The sequence below is a fragment of the Colias croceus genome, chromosome 1, assembly GCF_905220415.1.
Source record: "Colias croceus chromosome 1, ilColCroc2.1".
Taxonomy (NCBI): Eukaryota; Metazoa; Arthropoda; class Insecta; order Lepidoptera; family Pieridae; genus Colias; species Colias croceus.
This window is the reverse complement of record NC_059537.1, coordinates 6,356,194-6,383,431: the sequence shown is the minus strand read 5'-3', so window position 1 is coordinate 6,383,431 and position 27,238 is coordinate 6,356,194. Positions and strand designations below refer to the sequence as shown.

At 32.4% G+C, this 27,238-nt stretch overlaps 1 protein-coding gene across 1 annotated transcript; it reads left to right on the top strand.

The window, feature by feature from the left end:
* The first annotated feature begins 6,466 nt into the window (after positions 1 to 6,466).
* LOC123695992 lies at positions 6,467 to 27,237 on the top strand. The gene is made up of 6 exons (XM_045641968.1): positions 6,467 to 6,753; positions 15,243 to 15,300; positions 21,969 to 22,185; positions 22,269 to 25,103; positions 25,185 to 25,302; positions 25,385 to 27,237. The coding sequence occupies exons 3-6, from the start codon at positions 22,017 to 22,019 to the stop codon at positions 25,440 to 25,442; spliced, it is 3,180 nt and encodes a 1,059-aa protein (XP_045497924.1). The 5' UTR covers positions 6,467 to 6,753; positions 15,243 to 15,300; positions 21,969 to 22,016; the 3' UTR covers positions 25,443 to 27,237.
* The last annotated feature ends 1 nt before the right edge of the window (position 27,238 follows it).

Here is a 27,238-nt window from a genome sequence, read left to right as displayed (position 1 = left end):
GAAAAATATTCCATAGTTACGATTTGAATGCTACCAATTTTGAATGGATATTTATTGAAACCGCAAACTTTTGCAACATAATGAAGAGATTGTATGAACAAAAAATTCTATTGCATTGTAAAACAAGCACAAAACTGAAAACAAAACATCGTTGCATAACCAGCCTTTGCTTCCTATATTAGTTATGCTAAAATCATTAAACTAGTCTATTTATTTTATTATTCATTCATCACAAGCGAAAGGAAGGAAGCTTTCAAACAATACATAGCATATATAGTTATTTATCGCTTATGTATTTGATATTTAATAGCGCACCTGCCTAAGGCGTCTAATCCAAATAAGGAGCGGTATCGGTGTATGGGTATCGCTATACTAGTTGCCTCATCCTGGAATTTATTTATCATGAAAGGTAAGGTTGCGTTGCGACTATGGCGTGCTATGGCAGCGTGGTGTCGTCGTATGAGGTCGTTGAGTCAGAGGCCCTTCCTGCGTTTACCATTTCGGGCCGAGTTACGTGAGCGGCTCGACGCGACCAGCACTCCAATGACAAGCGCCTGCTCGTCTGCAGCGATTGTTATTTGCAATTGAAGGAAGTCATTATCCATTGTTGTTGTCGCAAAAGTCGACAGCTCCAAACAATCAACTCTGCATAGTCCATTCATATTCACTTCGATTAGGTAACATACGAAAGCAATAATTGAAATGAATAAACTCTAATCGGGTTTATAATATCGCGAACCCATACATTATGCTTAACGGCCAATTTGTTTACTAACGATACGAAGATATTAATAGAAACCGTGATTAATATAATTAATACACTAATGATGCAATTTTAAATCAAAATAAGATCATTTCATTATCATAACGACTGATAGTGTAATCATTATAAATTTCTTGCAATCTTTAATAAAAGTGCATCGTAAAATTCTTGTATGTAATATATCCTTAATAAGGTACTTTAGTTTCTCTGATTAATAGATAAGAAATAATCGCTGCCTACCGTCCGCCTACAAATTACCTTCACCTATTATAATATATTTACAGATTTATAGGCTGTTAAAGGTTAGTGACTCATTTAATTTATACTTTTATTAAGCGTTTAGAGCTTTGTAGTTTCTAGTATTCGATTTGTTTTTATTGCAATTATAAAATAATAATGCGTTTTCTAGATTTACAGGTTATTTAAGTTTTTGGACTAAATAAAAAATGTTTGAGAGACTATAGTTGTAGTTTAGTGGAAGCCTAGATGAAAAAATCAATTAAGCTTCATGACATAAACGCTTTTATATCTGAAATATTATACAAAAACAAGCAAAAACATTACACAAATAATCCTTGATAATCAAAACAAACTTTTATGATTCACCTCATTGCATTTCTACAGCCACTAACTATATTTTATACTGAACAACAACAAGCAATCATCCCATAGAAAAATATAATAGACGACCGCGAAACAATTACGTTAAAAAAACCTTATAGCATCCATTTTATGGTTAACATCAGAAGTTGTCGCATTGCGTGCATCCACGTGCATCTTTCGATTTGTCAACGTCATAGAACATCATTGAACCTGTCGTCTAACTTTTACGAAGAAAGAAAGCGTTGACATCTTTTTTTTTACTAATCTGTACGAATGAATACCTAGGTTGGAATACATACAAAAATATGTTTAGGATTATTATTTCTACGTATATTTGCTATTTTGTGAAATAGTTTTTAATTTTAGGGATTATGTCCGAATCAGTGATTTAATATGTGAAGTAAGGCTTATCCACTTATCATACTATGAAAATACTTTATAATTATGATGAAGACGACTGTTTAACATAAAATAATATATGTAATGACGAACATAATTAAATTGAATGAATAAAAACAAAACCAAATAGCAAGCGACGATAGCATCATAGATGTTCATGTCCATTACTTCAATTTTTTCTCACAAATATTAATTGCGCGTACAGTAACATGAGACAGGTGTGTTTGTTTTATTTGTGAGGATGTGGAGCGACATTTTTCAGCCGGTTAATTGTAATCATACCTGTATGTAAACGCTAGTTTTTTGACAGACCACTCTTGGAATCCCGATGACATTCGCACTGTGTTGCCATTTATAAACTAAATAAACATTACGTTACTTGCATTCCATTACTTCATTCGTAAAGTTCACACGCTCGATTTTTTGTCGGCCTTGGCCATGAAATTAGCTTGAAACCAAATGGGGCTATTAAAATAATATTGTCGACTGTCGTGCGTTTAGTGTGCAATAATATATTTAACATTGATCGGTATCAAAGTTTATTGGTGTAAAAATGTAACAATTAAAATATCAGAATATGTAATCTCACGCATCGAGTGGCACACTTCTCGGCTCTCGGCTCGCGTGTGCAATGCGCATACGGCTCCGTCATTAAGACATAATTCGTTTATTAACCAAGTGAATCTTTAGGAACATCTCGAATACGTAATCATATTATCGTTTTATAATAGCTATTACGTCAATTATTGCGTTTCAACTACAATTTCCTATTTCGTGTACTTTATATTTTACGTAAAATCGTGTAATAAGTAGAGTGCCATGACCTAGAACTCGCGCAGTAAACTCATAAGCGGATTGCCTTGCTCGTATCGATATGACAAATTGGATCACTCACTGAATATCTTAATGTTCGCACCCAAATCGCATTTAAATATAATCAACGCGATATTTCTATGAATTTTCATACATAAGTTATTTCTTTATATTTTTCTTTCTTGTTCTATAAAAAGCTATAATAAAATTTATGTGCGTACTTCGTGGTAATATGAAATAGGAATTAGGTTATTAATAAACAATGAAACGCACATCAATAGAAGCCACAAAGATCCCCTATACTTTTCACACCTGGGTTCAATAAAATCATCATCATGTATATTATATTTTTTAATATTTATATTTCAGTTTCATATAAATATGTCGAATAAGTACTATAGACATAACACCTTTTTCTTTCTTTGATAAATTTTTGATCTTGAAAGATTCTTTCATTTTTAAACAATTTTTCCAAATCTCTACTCATCATAAACAGTGCACATTTTGCGAAGTGCACAAGTTGCGAAGTGTACCATTTGAGAAGTGCACCAGTTGCTAAGTTCACCATTTGAGCATGATCTACAAGTTGAGAAGTGCACCAAATGCGTCAAACCCCATTCAGAATCTACTCTAAAGAATAAATAACTCAGCCAATGATGGTCAATCCTTTCCTTTAAAACATTATACATATGAAACACCCATGATCTACTTACGCGCATATTGCTAACGTTTGCTTTTATGAAATTGTTTTACAATATTTATGATCAACAGGATGATACGGTTTATGGCTGGTTGCAGAGCTTCACCGACCATCAGTGCGTACGTCAGTCGCGCTTGTCATATGTATGGAAATTCATAAAACCGTTCATAGCTAGACCGACCATATGCACGCGTATTTCCATACATATGACAAGCGTGACTGACGTACGCACTGTTGGTCGGTGAGGCTCTGCAACCGGCCTAAGTTACGCATACTTAGTTATCTACACATTTTCGTAATAATGATACAACACCACAGTACAACACAGATAGACACGGTACGGTCTCCTAAATTTACAACGTTAATTATATTAATTGTTTTTAAATCAGCTTCAAAACTATTGCTCCGAAAAGCTCTTATTATTGCATGTGTTAAAGTAAAAAATTGACGATATTTGGGCATTGAATGATTTTATTATAAAAAAATCGCAATATGTAATGACGTATGTATTGCCTTATTGAACCTTCCGTCTTGCTTATTACCATTTAAGTAATTACTGTAACATATTATTACAATTGAACTGTAATTATATATGTAATGCGTTAATCTTTTATATGCTTCTTGGCATTTACCATATTGTTATGTATATGAGTATTTTTTATTGTTATCCCTTTGTTCATTAAATATTTTTATAGCAAAAAATACATAAACGTTTAATCCCAGATGTACGGGAATAAAAAATAATATTATGTTACCCACACATTATTGTTTATTATTTACATATTATTATACATTTTAATTTTACATATTAAGACGAGGAATATCATTTTAAATTTCTATTTCAATTATGTATTCTGATGAATTTATGTATTCAAGATTGCAACGCTTTTTTACTTCGTTCGTGGGCAAATGATTTTAAAATTAACTAATATTTATTAAATATGTAAATAGTCGAGTCTGTACACTAATTGAAGTTATATTTACATGAATGTCCCATTTTATATACTCCACTGTATATTACAATAAACATTAGAAATGAATAGAGTGCACATACATTACTTTTACGTTATATACTATAGCAATAGACACAATGTTTCGTAGAATTTCTAAGCAGGTAAGTGTTACAGTGAGATGTTAATTTATACCATATTGATGTTAAAACGAATATAAACCATATTATAAATGTATGTACGGAGAATCTCACTAATGTGGAGTTAATAGTGACGATAACGTATGCTTCACACGTGATTATGATGGAAAACGTGTTTATTTCTTTTAAATTACGATCCCGTGACCGCTTTACTAGCTTAATCTTATTTTTTTTAATAATTAATTAGTTAGACGTGTTATTTCTTGAGGTATACCCAAAATTTTAAGTGTATAATAATACGTGGGTAAGGTTATTTTATTAGTCTTCAGAATTATGTTGAACTGTAACAAAAAAAATTAAAATATTATTTAAAAAAACACTATCATATCACATATCTTATAACAATAATGTGAATTAAAACTGCATCCAATTAATAAAAATAACAAAAATCTTAAAACAAGTTTTGGTAGGTAAATTAATATAAATGAAAATAAAGCTTAGGTACTTTACTTTTTCAAATTGTGCATATTTTATTTCTTTATTCTAATTAGGAAATAACCTAATATTAATTATGAAAATATCACATAGAGCTGTTAATAGGTATTACTATCCAAATGCTAATTGTTCATCTATTATGATTCCATGCAAATTGCAAGCCTTGGTTTTCTCATATCACATAATAAATCAACGCTGTTTTTATGAAATTGTATACATTTAAATTTGTTTAGCAACAGATGTTGCTCACAACTTGCTTTGTAATAACAGAGTAATTGTAGCGTTACTTGCATATTAATCACAACGAAATCATTATTTTATCTAACGTTTTGGTAAAATAAAATTCTAAGTTTTAAAACAGAAGTTTTTTTTTATCACAGCTATTAGTTGGTGCAGTGCGATTCAGATTTCTATAAAAATCGAACTCTTACAATGAGAAGTTAAACTTTAAAGTAATATTGAGGTATTAATTACATCTAGCTAAAGTCTATCAAATTTTAAACTTAATTCCAGCGAAATTTTTCTCTTCAAGTTAATAATTTGTGTCTGAAGAGAAAAGTTTTCTCTTTCGTGCCAAATACTAGTAAAGTTAGAATTAATAGATAATATAGTTATAGTTAGTTGTATTTTTAAGCTCCTACATATTATGTATAAATAAACGAGAAAAATACCTGATTCATGTATCTTTGTATGTTTTATATTCTTAATGATATAAGTATATAAAGTATCCAATACTCTACCTGATCAAATGTTTGTACATTTTTTAGTAAACCATAACGATATCAACACCTCCCTAAGGAAAGTCGGGTTGTCAAGGTGAATTGAACATTAACTGTACAAATCCTTCCCGTTTGAAGATATGTAAGTAACAAGGTAATACAGAAATTATAAACAGAGAAGCAATAAACCCTTTTTTGGCAGTCGAGTAAAAAAAAACTACTAAGGGAACTGTAGACATACTCTCAAATCACATTTTCAAGATATGTTCCACATTCTTCAATAATAATGTCTATTTCGTGAACGATAAAAGGAAAATTGATCTTTTTTTTAATTAATGTAGTGGCTACAATATCTTTATTCACGCCGTTTAATATTCAATCAACCAATTTTATGCATCTATTCTATCGCTTTCTAATGTTTTAATAGTTATGGCTGTTCTCGTTAATTGCTCTGTATATAATTAAGATCTTTTTACTTTATACTTTCTTCTTCACATTATTGCAAACTAAATAATTTTACTTAGCACGTTAATTTTCTCGAACATTCATTGTTGGTATTTATTTTAGTATGACGCGTAAACTAACTTTCTATACAATTTCTATCCAATAATATGAATTCACAACTTGGCTCCAACTGGAACATTTTGATGGAAAAGTATGAATGAATGCACCGTCGACTCTATGCGACGTATCTTTTTAAGATAACGTAGTACAATCCAGCGCCGAGATAGCTTTTGATTGTACCATAACTGAAAGCCAAAATTCGCTCATAACTTCAGGCTGAAACAGCGCTGTAGGCGCATTGTTGAATAATGGTTTGTAATTCGTTGTAGCGCGGCTGCTCATCGCTGTACGGTGTGCTGCAGTAGAGCCGGGCTGGTGCGTCCGTCAGTCGCGCCGCGCGCACCGAAGTCGCCGCTCTTCGCTATACCGGTCCGTAGTCGATAGCCAAAGTCGATCGTCAGCATTGCGTCCGCACCCGCCCTTATCAAAACATTCCCGCATTGAGATCGATCTGCACGTCTCTACGCTATTTGTGATAACGCGTGCCGATTCCCAGTGACGTCATGACTACAATGTATTGTTTATAGTGTTGTGTCTTACTGCTCGTGCACGGTAGTTACTGGATTGTTGTTTATTTGTTTTGTTTCATTGATAAGAAGCTAAAATAGTGAGTATATTATTGTTTTTATTTTTTGTTATGATTGATTGTCAGAAAAGTAAACTCAAAATAATTATATTGTATTAGCTAAGAATAACATAAATGCATACAAATAAATTATTCTAAGAATAATACTGATACTCGTGATTTAAAAATATATAAAATATATATTTCACATAGTTAAGTACCTACGTATATAATAATCATTTAAATGTAAATTTAAACTTAATTTTATAATATACATGCACTGATAATTTAGTTATTAAAATTATTCTTTGCAATTTAATTTAACAAGCAAGGTTTTCGTCGAAATAAAAAGTAACTTTACAACCATTAAAATAAATAAGTTATTTACTAAATTGCTTCTAAGGCAATTGAAGATTATAAAAAGCCTATATAGAAAAGACCATGATATTATTATAATTTCCTAGTCGAGACAAAGTAACGGTTGTTTATCCTTGAAGAACCCATTCCCGCAATGTTACAAAAAAATATAAAGTACCATTTACATTTTCTAATTCAATTTGTATGCTAAAGAGCAAGACAAGATGCATTTAAAAATAGAGACAAATGTCTCAAAACTCACATCCGCTTTTATAGCTGAAGCGTTAAAAACGTATTTATTTTTACACACAAACTGAAACATTAAAGAGTTACCAAAAAAAGAAAAATAGTGGTCGCTTTTGAAACGTCCACGACTCTTTTAGAAAACATGGACGTTGGACGTATTCTATTTTAGATATCTTCGCAGCAAAAACGTTAATTTAACAAAATATCACTTTGTGTATAGCTGACAGAAATTGCTTTCTTGCACCTGCGTTATTTTCTTGGTCAACTATCAATGCCATCAGTGATCAGAGGAGGCCTTAACCATTTCACTGTAACTATTAAACTTTAGATTCAACGCGGCCTGACCGTGATTATATTATTGAACGTTTCTCGACCTGTACTTTAACGTTGTTTTTATTGATGTAAAAACGTCTACATAAACTTGATGATTCTTACCGTCCCGTTATAAAACTACTAGATTCAGTAGTAAAAAGTTTTTATCGAGTCCAGTACGGGCAGGCTTGCACGAGCCACTTATACAAATGTTCTAAGAAAAACATTTGTTGTTATATCCATCTATTTAACACAAAGTTATGAAACGTCAACAACTCCACATCTTGTATTGAATATGGGAACGTATTACACAATTAATAATATCATAGTCGCGTGACCGTTAATGGTATGAATGAATACGCATGTGTATTAATCTGTGAAGAGTTTTTACAATACAAAATAGAGATCATTGAGCCTGCCCGAGATAGTCAGCAGCGCTCACACATGCGACCTGAATGCCACTAGAGCGTCACAAGTCTGCTTTATTCATTAAGATTAATCTACGAATATATGAAGTACATTAATTATATTTAGCTAACTGATATTACTGGTCGCTGGTTCTAGAATGCTAAGCCTTGATCTTAATACACGCCCAAGAAAACAAAGAGCAGGTACCTACTTCAAAGACTAAACAAACAAGAGACGGGTGATTGTCTTTCATAGAAGTTTATAATCGTATCAATGTGAAAATAACAAAACCAATTAATGATTTCCTAATACCGATTGAATTATTTAGAGATTTACGATTGAGAGATGTATTTATTTAAATAAAAGGAGAGCATTTATAAGAGTTTATCATTAAATTTGTAACAGTTAGATTCTATCGGCTAAAACCAAACAATATTTATATAATTTATTATTTAAAAATTTAAAACTTCACTTTTTTTATAAAATATACTTCTTATCTTTATAATCATTATAAATTTGAGTAATTCTATTTCAATAACTAAGGAAATATTAATTTCATTACAAAATTAAGTTCAGTAAATTAATTACTTACGTATTTTTCCTAGAAGTTATAAATTAATTGCTTAAGATCAACATTTATTGATTACAAAAATTAATAAATATGTATTTATAATATAATTTGAAGTGTATATTTTTCTTTGAAAGTATTATAATTCTCTTATTATCCTGCTTATCTTTGAGATAGGTTTCAAGAAAAAAAGGTCTACCTTACTCAGGTATTTATCTGTTATTTACTCTCTGTCCCTTTTGGCACTTTATATTTAAATTTTGTTTATTCAAAACTTCGTTTTAAAGATCTTACAATTAGCTGCTCGTAAAAGTACATATAATAATAATAATCTCTTTATTCCTTTACGACCGGGACCGTCCTATCTTCGCTTTGCTCTACCTAACGAAAAATGATTTTGAAGTATTTACTTACATATGACTAAAACGTATTTATAACTATTTGCAGAACAAGTTAATTTCAACAGTGTTTGATTGTCAATCCTACAAAATGATTATAATCTAAGTCGCCTTCAAGAATATTGGTTCGTGCAACAGAAAAGCACTTATGTTCATGACCATTTTGAGCTGAATTTATTAAAGACATATTTGGCGAGGGGCTATTATTTGGGATCAAAACACCTGAGACACCTCCCCTTCGTGCAATATAGGCAAGAGTAATCCATGTATATATAAACGACCCTTGAGCTCCTCTTTATTTGCTATCAGATATGACATCTACTTGAGTACTTAACTTTTAATTAAAAATTATAAAAAATACTGTGAACCAATATAAATATAACAGTGAATAGAATGTTGCAACAATATTGAGGCATTCACAAGACCATTTTTACATTAACGAGCAGAAATTTGCAAGAAATCTTCATTTCAAAGCAAAAAAATAGCCAGCCAGCGGTCATCAATTTTCGTCAAATAACCCTCAGCCTATTTGCCAATTCTAAAAAGGAAACCTCTCTATTTTCTACCTTTTCTCGTCAAATTATTCTATGCTTCCAAGCATTCAAGTTTGTTAACAAAATAATCAATCAAAGACGACACTATTCCTTTATAAATGTAGAGAATATTTCAACCTCTCACAATATAAGAGAAAGGTACTAACGTAAAGTAATGATCCTTAATCACGTGCCAAAGGGCAGACACAATTCTAATTCAGTAATATTTCGCCTTTTAATAATTGTCTTAGAGAACAATAGGTGATTAACCTATCGTGGCTTGATCTGATGAAAACAATTTTGTTTGAAATCCAATTGGGAAATAAACGTATTTTCAGGACAATGTAATGAAAAAGAGATACTTACGTGCGAAACAATAGCGCCTAAAACTTCAATTGGATTTATTTTAAGCCACATTGTTTCCATTTTCCGCAGGATATATTTGAATGCAGATTTCAAAGCAATGTTATCTTCAGTATTCTGAGAAATAGGATTACACACATAATATTATTCTTTGGCTAATAATTAATTAATTCTTACTATTTGCATCTGCTTTGCGATTAGAAAACAAAAGGGTAACTACTACTTTATATGCAAAACTTTCAAATAATAAAGTGAAGGGCCACATCTTATGTTAATTACTTTTACGATATCAAAAACCATATCAATTCAATGTTATTAATTTAGCTACGGAGCCTTTAATTACTGCACATAAGATGCCGCGAACGAGATGTAAAAATGTATTTAAAATGTTTCAAAAAGAACAAATTATAAGCAAACGGGTTTAGCGTAACTCCGGAAGCGAACAGGTTCCATGGACTTGAGATACATATGTATTAATTGGAATTTTAATTTTTACTAATGAAACATCGGCGTAAATCGCCTGTCGCCGGCCACGATCGCTCTTTCTGAACTCATTACGTAGATTGAGTAACAGCTTTCACTGAATACAACTTGTTATTACAATCAAGTCATCACGCAACACTTTTTAGGTAACTGAACAACCTGTCGATAATTTCTGACCATGTTACAATCTAAGCCACGATTAATCGCCACAATCTAGTCCTTGTTAGTTGTTACTAACTCGCAACTGCAATTTGGACTTACTAAATATCTACATAAATGGTTATAATGAAACAATATTCTAAGGCAAAGTAAATTTAAAAGCAAAACGCAAATGTCATAAATGAAATCTGGACGGCTTGTCTCGTTCTGGACTGATATGGGATCAGATTAAAAATGAACGTTCGACTATTTTTAGTTTTAAAACAACACATGCAAGTATTATAAGAAGAAACTTTTTTATCCTGTATTCATTTGTGGCACCTCATTAGGTTCAATTTGTTTCTCTTTTTCTTTTCCTTTCTCTAATCCAATTTGTCGTGCCTGATTAGTCGGAGATTGTCAACAACATCGATTGTTGTTTATCACGTGCTTCTTTGGAAATAAAAAGAAACGCTTTTTTCGTTTATTCTAAGAAGGATCGAATAAAGTAAATATAAAAATTCGATGGCACCGGCCATAAAAATCGGCAGCAAAAATTATCATTACAGACCAACTTTCCAAAGGTTAAAATTTATTAATGTTTTAAAACGAAACAAAATATTACATGTGACCAGAGAACATTTTTAAGGTTATAAAACGTTTACAATATCTCCAAGTTTGAACGAACACTTACCAGATCGTAATCAGCTCCAGATGTGTCGATGTGGCAGATTATATTTTAAATGAATGTATACTAATTTTGTTCTGTTGCTCTTTTTTACGGTCGTTGGGTTTTTATGATCAACATAACACAAAAGAAAGCAATTAAAAAAGTACCTTTTACGACTTAATTTCAGTTATTTACAGGTTACATAATCAATTTTGCCCGACAACAATAACATTAATATTAAGGAAGTCAGTTATTAAACACAAAGAAGTGTGGTAAACTCAAATCCGATAAATGAACAAAACTAACAAACCAAAAATCCTGAGATGATAAATAATAATAATTAATGAATGGTGTTCCGTTAAAAAGTTTAATTAGTTTCATATTTAATTAATGAAATAACTTAGTTTATAGCGCGGCCAAGAGGCGTAACGAACTGCTAAAATAATAATTGCTTGAATCGACGAATTCTCGTAACACGTGAAACAAATCATAAGAGCCTAATGTATCGTGATCCGATCTACTTCTCTAGTAACATTATACAATTTCATTTCACCGCAGATGATCGCTATAAATAAAGACAATAAAGAACACGCAAAACTCCGCATCACGATAGAGCAAATTGTTAACCATAAAATTAATAAGAAATACTTATTGAATAAATTACTTATTAACGCATCCGTAATTATCCTGAATCACGATCTGGTTAAGATCTAATTTTGTGGCAGGAAACATTTCAAGATAATATTGCTGGAGCCAATTGAATTTATTTTATTAGCCGCAATTAATGTCTACCATGTTGACGAATTTGATTAACTTACTACGATTCGCGCTGAGCAAACTTTGTTCAAACTAAAATACCGTTGAATGAACGATTGAGATACATTCTCATTACTTTGTGTACGTTGTGAAATCTATCACAACAAAATCGGAAGGAATTCTGAAGTCACGTAAATTTCCTGAAACAACAAAAGCTAGAGCAATAAAACTTTCCCAATATCGGTAATATTGCCTTCAATAAAAACAATTGTTTACAAACTGTATACATGAGCTGTCAGTGTTTACTTTCAAGGCAACGCTGAAGTAAAAGTGTTAAAGTTTTATTAAAAAACGATTGTAGGAGATAATAAAAGCCACATTTTGGTGTAGGTGGAAGCACTCGCGAAGGGCATTTCTCGTCAATGGCTGTGTCCGCCTACGATGCGCGTGCGCTCTCCTCCCGCCCACATGCTTATAAATTGTTCGCTTAACAGTACAAGCGACAAATTACCGGCACAGTGCTCACGATACCCTTTCTTTATGCCCAAATTGATTGCATTCATATCTAAATAACTTATTTTAAAGCGTCATGTCGTCTGAATGCTATTTTATTACAAAACCGAATAACAACGTAATTCATGGTCATGGACAGGCTGAATACCGGGTCGCTGTAGCACAGTTTTTGAAGGTATAGTAATATAATTATTTCAATTAATTAAATTATAGGGTATTGTTAATTTAAAAGACAACTATCACAAAAAGTACAAGTAAAACCCGAAACACGATAACCATCAATATGATCAATAAGTTCATACAATCGAGATACCATAAGAAAAACCTAGTCTGATAAGTAGGTATGCCGCATTTTAAGTTAGTCAAATCACAAGAACAGAATTATGTATAATAATTATCTTAAATATAATATGTACTTACCTACGCATCTTGTAAATTATCCATCCAAATTACCTTTCAGGATTTTTGTATTTCCTCTTACAATCGATATTTTAATAAGGCAATAAATACTGATCTCTTAGCATTTACAGTGATATTTATTGTTTAAACATATTTCAAACGTAGGTATTTTGCTATAATAACGATGACTTATGTGAGGTTAAACCTTACTCGAGAAATATGTTGTTCCCATTATTTCAAGTATAGTATCTTCATATTATGAGAAAACTGGATAGATAATATAATTTATGGTAACTAACACGGGAATATAATCTAACTTTAGGACCTAAGTTAGATTTTATTACGGTTAAAATTATGAAATATAATAGATAGTACTACAAACCTGTAAATCTTAAAAAAAATGTATTGTGTTTGATATTGTCCAAATACAATTTAAACAGAATTGGGATTGAAAAGTAATATAGATTTTCGCAATACTTGAAAATCAATGTGAATGGAAGGTCGTGTTTTTATACTAATATTTGTGAAATATTTTTTGTTACTATTAAGTAAATAAAAGTTATCTAAGAAAAATAATTTAAGTTGAAAAAGCATCAAGAATATTTATTTCAGACCAATTAAAATACCATAACATAAAATTTTTAATAATTATGTGAACCGCAACTTGCAATGTATTAAAATTCATAATGTAGGTATACGAAATGTTTTATTTTGTTTGTTAGTGTATCTGACACTTTAACAGAATTCAAATGAATATAATAACTAAGTGCCGTAAGTAATTATTTTTGCGCAAATAAAAAATAAGTACCGGAGATCGTCACAAACCATACTTTTTTGTTCGGATTCTACGCAAACCTTTCTGTCGGCTGAAAACTTATTTATTTCAAGATGTGTTTGCCTCGTTTAACAAACTCTATTTATATACTGTCTAGCTATTATTGTATGTTGTACTAAGTATTATAATTCGTTGAACATTTTAATACAAAATCGTCAGTATCTAGTTAACAATCTAAGTTTTGTAAGCAGTTCTGAAAAAAGGATTTCTGGATTTTAGGTAATATTTTTATATGAAACTTGTAATATTTATTCTTTCATTATCTTTTATTTTCTTTATTGCAATTAAATCAGCTAGAGCTAAAAAAACATCCAGATTTAAAAACTCCACCAATGACAGGATAGCATACAATTTACTAACTCATTGCAAAATAACTGGAGAAATTGAAATCTATCACACATAAGAGAGAGAGTTTCGATATTTTCGACAATACTACCAAAATCTCTGTATCACGTAACACTGGTACAGCTTTATTTGCATGTCATGGTGAGCGGCTGAGCCATGATGCCATTACCATTAGCCACTCTTTCGACGCCGCCCTATTGTCCTGCTATGGATGGCGATAAATTTTGTACGTGATGGAATTTTTATGTTTCCGATCCCTTCGTGCCGCTTGCATTATAAAAACCAACTTCTATTAACACCTATTACGCGGTTATACTATGGTTATTATAATAACACTTAAGGGCCCTTAGTAGGTGAACACGGCAACATGGACTGTTTTCTATGAGCTATAATTGAAAATATTGAAGATTTTTAGCTCTGAAATTTCGAATATGTATTACAGAACGTATGTGTGATGGGATGACTGTTTCCAAAACACGATTGGAAAAATTTTGCTCGATAAAACAAAATCCTGAAGTTACCTCTAAAATATCATATAAATGCTCATTACAACCGTATTTTACAATAATAATTCGTATAAAATCACAAGTATATAGGCATTTACCTTCTCGATTTCGTGACTGTTTTAGATTTAGAAAATACTAAATATTTTCATTCACTTTTTGATAAAAATGTGAATGGCGCTTACGTTTTTTAGTTTCGAGCACGTTGATTCCATACTAAACGCGGACCCCCTCACCGCTTACCTCAGGCCCGAATAGCTGAATTTTTGCTCACCGCCTAACCCCCCTTAATGACCAGCAAAAAGTTATCACTATCATAATGAGCATACAATTACCTAATCTCTTTGGTGATTAATATGTTGACTTGCTTTTTATTTCAATTTTGCAAAGAAACAATGTTTTCATTGAAAAGTTCGAGCAATATTATGTTTCTTGTAACTGGGTAATATTGTTTATTAAAGCATGAAAAGAGTAATCTGAAATGATTCGTAGTTTAAAATATCCACATATTAAAATAAATTAACAAAAGATTTTTTTTTTTTGTATAAGCCTCACGTATTAAATTGTTAAGCACAGCATATATCCTGCAGATATAAGAACTATCTGATTCTTCAGAACTCTAGAATTAATTATCAGATAACGTTATAAACTAGATAGAAAGTAAAAACGTCAGTTATTGAAAAGTGTTTTATTTCTTATTTCAGTCAAGCGTCGCCTGCGCACGCCGCCGTCCGTCTGCTCCATGAGCATTCTTGGCATGAGGTGAGTCATCGCACTGCATTTATAAATAATGTTCCTAGGTCATATGTTTACACTCGTATTGAGTATTCTCGTACACGGTGTTTCTAATCCACATTACAATTACAAATTAACCTTTTTGTAGCTCGCTCACCGTCAGACCGTTCTCTGTTCCATTTTACTTTAAACAGAATAAGGTATCAAGCGACAACGAAAATAAGGCTAAGTTTGTGATAAATGTTGATTGGTCGTTGCATTACATCTACCTACTATTCACGATTGAAAGTGTTTCAATTAAATTCACGTTGAGATAAAATATTATTGACACTATTAAGTATCTAAGTATCAATAAATGATAATTATAATGCAGATAATTAACAAAATATATGAATTCGAGTTCCTGGTTGATACTTTTCTGTCGCTCAGCTTTTAGAACCCATTGAAATCTATATCTACTTATTATCTAAGAATGGAATGGATTGCACCCAGCAATAGGCACGCATAAAAAAATATCCGTAACAAAGCAATAAAATAAGTGCTAGTGGTAAATGTATAAGGATATTACTCACGCATTCTGCACACGTAATGAATGATACGCGAACAAAAAGAAGGAGAGCATTCTTAGAAATATCTGCATGCGATATAACCAGCATCTTGGTTATTCGTGAGTTGGCTATTAGCAAAGAACACTCGTGCTTAGGTGTATTAGTTAGCAACGCGCACCTGCCTCGCGAGTCGCAACTCGATGTCAATGCCCGTCAAACGCGGGACTAACTGCGTACACATTGCCACTCACATCAAAACAAAGCTTCTGTATGTAAACATGTTAGGTAATACTTGATTGCCAAAGCTTCTACTTCATTTTTGAAGAGCTTTGACTGATCAATCAACCGCCGACCTGCTACGCAAGTAACTCACCAACAAATATCATTTCGCGTGCTTCAAATGCTATGTATACGATAAAAATACCCGAGTTATGCTATGGACTACATCAGCAGAACACGTAACTACAGTTTTTTGGTTCAAATCTAACAGTTTACAAGCAACCAACAGAGCAAAACATTTTTTACCACCTGTTAGCATTATCATAGATTCCACAAATTGAGGTGACGTTGGATATTATTAAAGAACGAGGAAATAATCAAACGTAAGCGTATTATAATATCAAAGGACATTCCCATAGCTATGTTGATTAAATTAATAACGGTAGGGAAATAAGCATCTACTTACATAAACGTACTTTTGCTCGACTGTATGCCAGCATCATTAAGAAGAACGTTCGTAATTACTAACTTCGTATACAAATCGTCTTCAGGAATGGCTTGCACGGTATTCCTATCCTCCACCGCTAGGAATTTTAAGTGTGGGGTAATCTAGAAATGACGAACCGGCATGTTTCGTTACTTCAACACGAGAAATGTATCAAATTACGTTATTCGTTGACACGGTTCTGAGGAATGGCATTTAATTAACATCTACATGTGAATTGTCACGTGCAAGTGATCGTATACCACAAATTAATATCAGAATGCAATAGATATGGCAACCGCTAGAATCCTTTCATTAAATCTTTTCAACTCATTAACATGACTTCGACTATAAATTAATATAAATTATAATATTATATTGCTTTGTTTCAGCTGTCTCAATTTCACATATATATAAAATTAAACGTGCGCGTATTCACATTGGTTCGTTAATCAGGCGTAAAGAATACAGACATTTGTTTCTAATATATGAATACTTATTATTAATTCTACGCCTACTACTAAGTATTATGCAACTTACATATATTACACCTATTATAATAGAATTGAAAAAAAAGGACAAGGATATATCGCCGACGCATTAACCTACATGGTTTATTAAGGACTACAATAGTACCTAATAATTTTAACCTCCTGGGGCCTGCGGTCATATATATATTACATAGACAATAAAAAAATATTTCAACGCCATCTTTTGCGTATATGCGGGAATAATACCTCAAATCGATGTAGTGGTATGTCATCCGCTATACTAAACGGTTTTTGGTTTTATAAGTGACAGTGATTTGAAGTATTTTCATTTCGAAGTTGACGGTGGCTGTGCGACGGCAAACATGTGGTCGGTAATCTTACATTTCTAGTGGAACCATTAGTATATTGCAGTATATCTTTGTATATCTAATTATAATAGATATTATTTCTGCAACCACAATAGTTATTTTGTAAGATAAATCTAAAACTTGTGAAAAATATGATTTTTTTCTTTTATGTCATACTGGTAAGACATTCGGTCTCAATTCTTGTCAAATTGGTATTGGTTACAAGGGCCCCATGTATTACCTATATGACATTCTTTAGTTTATGTTACAGATTTTATTATAATTTTCAAGGATTATAAGATACTGAGATCTACCAACACCTGGATGAGTCAAATATTGACCTATATGATGGACCTATGGAGTTTCTTGCCGGTTTTTCTCCATAGATACTGCTTTCCGAATCGGTGGTAAATGTTAATACTGTTATGACGATTCAAAAGTGCTTTTGGAAGAAGTCTAATTGAATAAATAAATATTTGAGATGAAGATAATCCCCCAAATGATACCGATGAAGCCGCCCAAATAACAAAAAATGATTCTTCTTCCATTCGTCCAATGAGTATGAGTCAAGTCAGAATAGAATCGTCACTATGTATGTCATCTCCAGTTGTTGGCAGACCATCTCGGGGACGCACATGACGTGGACCAAGCATTAGAGGAGGCTGACCGAGAGGATGGATTAGAAATAAGACCTAGGGGTGGACGTGACAATATAAATACACCGCCGCGCCGGTGCAAAATACTTGTACTGGTCGTTTCTCACCCTTAAAAATACCTATCTTTGAACCTAGGTACATAAAATAGACACAGAACAATGGATAGGATAATAAATATTTAGATTCAAGTTTAAAAATATATAATAACTAAAAAACCATGTAGTTTTTCTTCATTTTCATAAACTTATTACACTCGGAACTGGGACCCCTTGTAATATATATATGACATAGAGAAAACCCAAGTTTTCCACGAAAGATTTTTTTTCCATTTTTTTAATATCTATAATTGCATTAAAACAGATACAGCTAATTTTTATTAAAAAAAGAAAGAAAAAAAAATCCTGGGTCTCAGGAGGTTAATACAAGCAATTATTTTGCTTGTCTTTGTTTAAAAAAATAAAGTTGAAATAATATGACTATCTTGAATATTCGGGTCCGGTTTGATTTTAACCAACCACCACGAATAAGTAGGTACAGCAATCTCATTTATTAATTTAGACGTGCAAATAAACGATACCTCAAAATAATGAGTTACGATAGCTATACACAACACAACTATACCATAATACTGCACTCAAGGTCTACACTAAACCCTTCCCTGCAGTTCTTTCCGTCCTTACCTTCATTAGTTCATTCTTTCTGTGTGCGTTTCATTAAAAAATACTGGCAACCCATTTGTTGCAAATTTTTATGGACGGTGATATTCGCTTAGGTATCTACCATCAAGTGACTCACCAGCTCAGTTGATCGCACTTACTCCTATTACGCTCTTACTTCTATTACACTTATGCCCGTTTTCACCAACAACCCGTAAAAAAGTGTCACCTAAGTCAATTTAGGGGATACCTAACGTAAAATTTGCTTTCACCGACAAATAAGTGTCACCTAAATCGTTAGGTTAGGTAGTGATTTGAAGGGTCCCTTAAACTAAGGAACCCTTACTTAGGAGACTGTTTAGGGGTTATTGGTGAAATCGGGCATTAAATAAATAAATAACACGAACCCTTAAAAACTTTTTAACAATGTTGAAATTAACCTGCTTCGTTAATTTCTTCCTTACACAAACAGAATACAAATTAATCATGTTGATACATAGTAAACTTAAACTAAGCAAAACGTCACATTCTAAATTTGCTCAGAAAAGTTACATATTTATGGTTAGCTATTGCCCTGTAACAGAATGGAAATTATTCTTGTGCATTATTTATGTACCTAGAGACTAATATAAGAGGAATGCAGCTTGACTACATATAGAATATACGTAGAATGAAGAGTTAGCTACCATGCCGCTTCATGTAGTTATAATTACAGTAGCCCTTATTATATACACGCACAAAATACTGAGCAAAACATTTCACAACAAATTAAATATATTAAACAATTGCACTTACTATAATCCTTGTTAAAAGTGGATATTTTAGTGTTCAGCCATAAAATTCAGGTAGGTACAGATTAAATACAGAGATAGTCTACACATAAAGCTCTATTAGAAATAATATAAACTGAATGTTAAAATGGCTCTACTTTTTAGTTTTGATAAGAAATTTAATTCTGACTGAAATGAATTGAATAATATTTGACATTACTATCGTTATTCGTCTCATACTTTAATAAATAATAATCTAAAATATGGTATTTACTGCAGCAATTTACCTATTGTCATAATTTTTTTTTTAATGTAGGGTGATAAAACATTCATCTCGGCGTCTGTTATTATCAGAGCACTTTATATTGCTAATCACGGTATTTGAGACAAATCATTTTTACAAGATCATTTTAATATCATCCAATCAGGAACTAAATATGGTTGATGGCATTCTCTTTGATGTTTCATTCAAAATATCCTTGGCGCCTACAGGCTTACGACCCACTCGATTTAATTTCAATGTTGATGAGCCAACGATAACCGTTAAGCGAATGCCATTAGTCATTTTAGAATTTTATATTTATCCCCTCTTACACCGGAACAGCTTACTTCCTGTACGGGACGTGCCATAAATATTTTTATTTAAACTCATATAGAGACGCCGAATAATAATGGTTTTGTTTTTGCGACTCATACCCGCGGTTTTATTATATGCGTATTGGTCCCTTTTCCATTAAATCATACACATCATACATCCGAAATCATTTTACGGCCCAACGGCGCAGTGGCTAGTGAGTTAGTGACCCTGATAATTGCAACGGGGTCCAGGGATTCGCTAAGCCCTTCGTAAACTTTATCCCCAACAAAAATATGATGAACATTGTGTTTTTGGATGTTCGATCTGTGTAATGTATCATTAAGCATGTAAGAATTCTAATAAAAACATTTACGTATTTTTATCAGTTCTCTAGTTTACATTACAGGAGCTTTACTTGGTTTGGAACTAAAAGGCATTGCGTGAATTATCCAGTCTACTTTAAATATGACTAAAAATCTGTGGTTTTTTATACTATGTGGATACTTTAGAATAGGAAAGGTAATTCAGAATTAAAATACATATAACGCAGGCTAGACCGATGTGGATATAACGCTATAAATTTCAATTCAACGTCCGGCTAGCATATTTGAAGTGTAAGGAACAAATGGACATGACTTAGGACCATTAAAAATAGAAAACTTTTCGGAGTCCGGTATTCGCATGCTTCGTGTATCTAGATGAATATTGAGTTCCAAATCTCTATACTTTGTCTTTGGTAGCTAGCGGATCTTAAGCGATTTAATCGATAACTAAAATTTATATCCGTATCCGTTAGGAAGATGTATAATAGGCGTTTAATGAATATATCCTTCCAAAATGTATTTACTAGTAATTACGAAATTTATTCAAGTTATAAATCATAGGTAATTCGTATTGAAGGATATAAAGACAATAAAACGCAATCTAAATAAGTAGCGAAAGATGATTGCCTACAACTTAACATAAATAATTTTTGTAATTAGATGCAGATTTATTATAGATTAGACTTATTATGTTTAAAGAAAAACTTCTCTTAAATTATAATTGCAGTTAAAGAAATTGTAAAATTAATGCCTTTTATCTCCAGTCAGCAATGCATACTAATGTCTGGACACCAGTCACAGACTTCCGCCCATACTAACAATTATCATTATAAGTTACACGACAGTTCCGATAAGTGAACATAAATATGTACTTAAAGCTATAATTGTTGTCTCATCTAATTATAGTATCTACGAATATCCGTCATGTAGTATCGCTTAATGACACCCGTTCACAATCCTCATCCTACTATCTTACCGTTTCACGTCCAGTTCTTAACAGTTAAATCATTTCCTTGCAAGTAAATTACTTATTACTTATTGCTGTTTATTATTGCAGAGTAGGCGGGACGTCCGCTAGCGCAAGATCTTCCTAAAGCTATCTCTATTATTAATGTAACCCAGTTCAAAAAGCGTTCACCATTGCGTTTATTAAGTGTCCTTAATAAAACTAAAGCAAGAGGCATATTTACATGTTTATGACATACGTTGCGTGCAAACAAGTTCAGTATATGCCTTGCAAAACTTAACATAATACCGCGATCATGTATCGAGTACTCACATTGAGTAATACGTGATAACTAAATTTTGCATAATTGCGTTTTAACATAATGATAAAAGCGTTTAATGCATAATGCAATTTATACCTGGAATATTACGAACTGTTCTGCGTATAGATAGATTATAAGAAATGTTAATGTACAATAGTTTTTCATTAGCTCTTCTTCTGTTTAACCAGACAAGTAGTGGTATTCGTAATTAGTTCCTCAAACATATTAACACACTTACCGTGAAATGGCACACGCAATCCTGAAAGAAAAGTATGATAATACATATAACGAACCAGTTATAGATGCGTGTATTAATATCATAAGTTTAAAATTAATAAGCTTATGTTTAATTGCAGAGTAAGTAGTGCGTGCGGTGTGACGCGATGGTTGCGTGATCGGTCATCATGCGCCTCTTCCGTGGGCCGAAGCGCAGGGAAGTGACCGAGCCGCAGGCTGCCGCGACACCGTCTCCACGCCGAGACGTCGCCGCCGGGCCAGCCCCGCACGATTTCACGCTCGTCACCGCACTCCCAGCCATGGTCATGGAGGAAGACGTGAAAGAGATGAAAAAAGGTAGTTCACTATTCCTTATTGACTGATATATCTTGACTTACGTATAATTAAAATGGTAGATTAAAATTCATATTTTTTTTCAGTTTTCGCAACGTGGGGTCGCCGTATGGGAAAGAAACTAGATATGTTGAAAAAAGAGCCCAAAGAGGCAGATGACAATTCCTCTACAAATGGGGAGTCATCAGTGATAACTGGGCAGTATAAGAAAAAACAAAATTGGAAAATGGGTCGTAGTACTTCAGATTCGGCATCATTAAAGAAAGATAGTGATACAGAATCAATAAGAAGTGGTTCAAGAGATAGATCGCCGAGTCCTTTTAAGTCTTTCTTCCATAGAATGGGTTCAACGGGTATGTTAAACGCATCAAAAACGCAATCACTTAATACACCTAAAACACCAGTCAATTATACAAATGGACCATCTTTATATCGGAGCTGTTCTACATCTCATTTGTCAACCTATATAAAAGCTGACGATCCTTCAGATGATATAGATCTGCAAAATACTAACAATGAGAACAAAAACTCTCCAACTAAACAGAAAAATAATTTACTTTCGGAAGAAAAATTTGCTAACTCCTCTGCTAAAGCTATAAGTTGTGATAATATACCTAAATTAGATGGTCATCAAAATAATACTTCTAACAAAAAACCAAACTTTCCCTATGCCTTTTTAAGGTCAAAGTTGTCTGTTTTGCCAGAAGAGAATAGCATTGCATCTCAACATAGATCTATTTCTATGAGACAAAGCTTCTCGGAAAGAATAGATAGAAAATCTCCAAAATTTAGAAAAGAAAGAATGTATTTAAATAATTCACGATCAGAAGAGAGGTACAGAAGCAGTGATAACATTTCCGTCCATGAAAACAGCGTTTATAACAATAATAATTCTTCTCCGAGAAACGACCTTGATTCATCAAGAAATTCTATTCGAAGTATAAACGAATGCGAAGGAACACCTTACCCTTATCGACGAATAGAGGATGTTCCAAGAAGATCTTCTATGATTTCACATCGACCACCGATAGATTATGACCCGATGCTAATTCCACGAAATAGAAATAGTCTTCCTGTTTATGAATACAATTCTATTCTTGGTTCTGCTCAAGAGTTGGCCTCATCGACTCAAAGTATACATCGCGAAATTCTACAAGCCCACCGACTAAGTAATTATATCAGTTCAAATGAATCTGGATATGACAGTGATGGACGGCCGACTGATGAATATAGTAATCACTCTCCCCCAGGATATTCGAATCATTTATCCAATGGATGTGGGACTATTAACAGGGATGGTAATTATGGAAATTTTTCCAGACAATTAAGTCTCAACCATAAAATAAATGTAAGCAGAGTTCAAGTGCCTGCTAGAAGAAGTTCAACACCTTGTGCTCTTTTCCCCATTGATAAAAGTCATTCTTATGAATTTGAAACTGACGGTGAAGCAACTACTAAATATACGAAGAATATTTCAAATCAACAAATAACCATTGACTATAGTGATGCTAAACCTCCTCCTTTACCAAAAAAGAATGTCTCTAAAAAGATGCCCTTCGTTTATAAAACGATAACTTTAGATGAACGAGTCCAAACAAGAAAAATTAACTTTTTACAATCGCAATTAGTCTCCTTCGAACATTCATCAACTCCAAATTTATGTGAAAATAATTCCTCAGATAATGAGTCTGAGATTAACAGAATTTTAGAGAAGGACATACTCGGTAGAGGTCCGTGTACAAAACGTTTTAGAAAAATAAGGCTTATCAAAACACGATTAGACGAAAGCTTGGGAGTATACCTAGCCCAACATAGAGTGGACTTTGATAAAAGTGGCTCAAATTTCGAAATCCGCTACATCGTAGTTAAACTTGATTTTGATGGTATAGCCCATAGAGATGGTCGACTTCGAATAGGAGATGAAATAGTTAGTGTAAATAATAAAGTACTAAGAGGCTTGTCATCTCTGAAGGAAGTTCAACATATTGTTAATTCCTGTTCAACGGAAGCTGCTCATGAAGAAGGGGCACTATTTCAAAGATATCAAGTTGATTTGGTGATGGCCCACGATGAGATTAATCCAATCACATTGAGTCGCATCATTAACAATCATCCAAATGAAAATCCTTCGTTCCAAAATAATGCCGCTAATGTTCCACCTGACATAATTTCACAAACAATACACAAACCGACACCTTCCAATCAAATTACTATTGAAACTCATTTTCCAAGTGAAAATAAATTTTACGTCCATAATGGTTTGGATAACAGACAATCGCAACATTATGAAAATGAATCCAAACAAAAATGTGAAGTTCAAGTTAATAATAGGCAATCGTTATCAAATCAAAAAAGTGACGATGAAAAATTACTAGAACGAAATTGTTTTACGCCTTTGCACCCATCTTTACAAAACATAACAAATATTGAAGTATCTATGCGTTCATCGCCAAGTCCCAGAAATAATCCAAACTATCGACCTATATCTCTTCATAGTACGAAGCCACAACCAGTGACAACATGTAACGAAAACGAATCAAATGAAATAAAGGAAAATTCATCTCACTATATAAAAAATGTACCAAGACTGTATCAAAATAGATCCTTCGAAAGCATACCAGAACAACTCAGAAGTAGCAGCCGCAGTCGATATTTTAGCAGAGTGGGATCGCAACGATGTTCTCCTAATTATGGTAATCATGTATCCCGTCAGCAAGAATATAAACCTGTCATTCATCAAGACACTCCACAATATTCAAATAATACAGTACACAAAGTAGAGTTTTGGAAAGGTCCTGGCCATAAAAGCCTCGGATTTAGTATCGTCGGAGGGACTGATTCACCAAAGGGCCAAATGGGTATTTTTGTCAAAACCGTTTTCCCTAACGGACAAGCTGCTGATAAAGGAACCGTGTATGAAGGTAAAATTCTTAACTTATAATTTTTTAATATAACAACTTACACAATAAGGATATGAAATTTAATGAATTATTCGATTGCAGGCGATGAAATATTATCAGTAAACAACGTGGCAACACGGGGTTTAAGTCACGCCGGAGCAATAACACTTTTTAAACAAGTTAAAGAAGGAAAAATTGAACTGACGCTTTCACGAAGAAGGTATCATCATATTTTTAATAGTTTAATGTATTTATTATTTTAATTGAGTTTGGCATTTACTTTAAACTAAAAATCTTTTCAGAGCTCCTAGGTCAAGATCTGTTGAGCCTCTTGGGATATTTCGGGGCGATACTAAATGATTCGATGTTCAAGAAACCGACACCTCCAAAGAAACTTACTGTTATTAAGTGCAATAATATTCATTTTATCGTTAAGCCAAAGGCGTCACATTAATTTAAATTAGTTATTACGTAAATTTCCTGAGTAAAATAGAAATAGTCTGTCATAAATATTGTTACTATCCGGTTTTTCTTGTTATTAGGAAGTTAGTGGACTTCAATTATAAACAGATCATAATTTAATTTAATATTGATATGTTATTATACCTTAAGTATTTTCAGTGACATTGGACGGCTATTTCTATAATACCGGGCTATGTTCGTTACATGTTATAAAGTACGTAGTACTACGCTATTCTTATTCGTTGCTGCAACGACTAGCTTCATTATGATGTTATGTTTTGTAGATACTTTTAAGTATTTAGTAGTTATATCCTTCATTTATACAATGAACTATAACATGCTTTACTCATACTATGATCATGCATTAAAATATATTAAGCTTTAGTATTAACATTAGCCTTATAAACTGTGAATAGAAGACTGTATGTAATATTTATGTCTAAGAAACATTATATAATCCAAGTAGTAAAAAGTTCTTCTCAGATTAATAATGTATATCAATAGAATTGCTAGATCTCGATATTTCCATTTTGTGTATATTTTTCTTAATATTATTTTGAAGAATCGATCATTTTACACTTAGGCCTCATTTTACACATATTATAGACTGATTAATAAAATTTGCTAATGTTTGTACCTACAAATACTGCCAAAGTTTTAGTCATAATGTGAGTAATATTTAAATCCTTATTCTGTAAGAAAAAAATCACCATACAGGTTAAAAATGCTACGTCTACTTAGCTCTTAATCTTTCGTAGTAGTTATTTTTAACAAAAATGTATTCAAAAAAATCTTAGACACACAGAGCGTGATTGTACCTAAACATCATTATTATCAAGCCAGCAATACAAGACTGATTTGTAAAATTGTTCATCGTTTTTCGATGTGGCAGCTACATTATACATAATACAACGATAAAAGATTGTGTATTAAATTTTATTAATATATAAATAAATGAAACTAAATGAAATGACAAAACCGAAAATTATCTTAAATAGCATAGATAAATTAAACGAAGCATTGCCTTGATCGTGTCTAGTATGATAAACTTGTAGTATACAGCAAATATTTCAATGAAATTTTAGTGGATCGAGTGTCACACAGCCTCAAATATATCAGTAATTAGTAATTTTAATATAGAATTTGAACTAGTAAGATCTAGATTAGATGTGAACAAAATAAAAAAATAGATCGTCAAAAATTTAATTTCTGTAGACATTACACGGTCTAGAATTTTAATACAGACGAAAAAGAAACAAACACCTACTCGAGCCACTAAAACTTACGAAACAAATTCAGCGAAGCAGCTCCGTCCATTGAATTGTTATCGTCAATTAATTCCAAGTCTCTAACTACTCGAAAGTTACAGATAGTTTTGTAAAAAGCCATTCATTAATCTCAGACGCTGAACAAAACCAACTCCTGGTTACTATGATGTCTTAAAGCAGTATTATTGCCAGTGTGGGAAAGTGATGGCGCTATACAACCTAGATAGCTCTACCTTGTTTCCACATTGGAATCAATACTACTTTAAAACATCGTTGTATCCCTGTTGTGTGATTCTATATATATTATATTGTAAAGTATGCAATGCAGTATTGTTAAAGTTTAATTAATGGAATTGTAAATAATTTATTGCAATACCTCTGGATGCTTCCGTATCTTTAATGAAAATAAATATCGTTTTAAAATAT

Bases quoted from the DNA above. Each gene is read 5' to 3' on its own strand.
- LOC123695992 (XM_045641968.1), top strand. From the start codon at position 22,017: ATGCGCCTCTTCCGTGGGCCGAAGCGCAGGGAAGTGACCGAGCCGCAG. The intron at 22,186-22,268 runs GTAGTTCACTAT...ATTTTTTTTCAG, and splicing joins CGTGAAAGAGATGAAAAAAG to TTTTCGCAACGTGGGGTCGC. The intron at 25,104-25,184 runs GTAAAATTCTTA...ATTCGATTGCAG, and splicing joins TAAAGGAACCGTGTATGAAG to GCGATGAAATATTATCAGTA.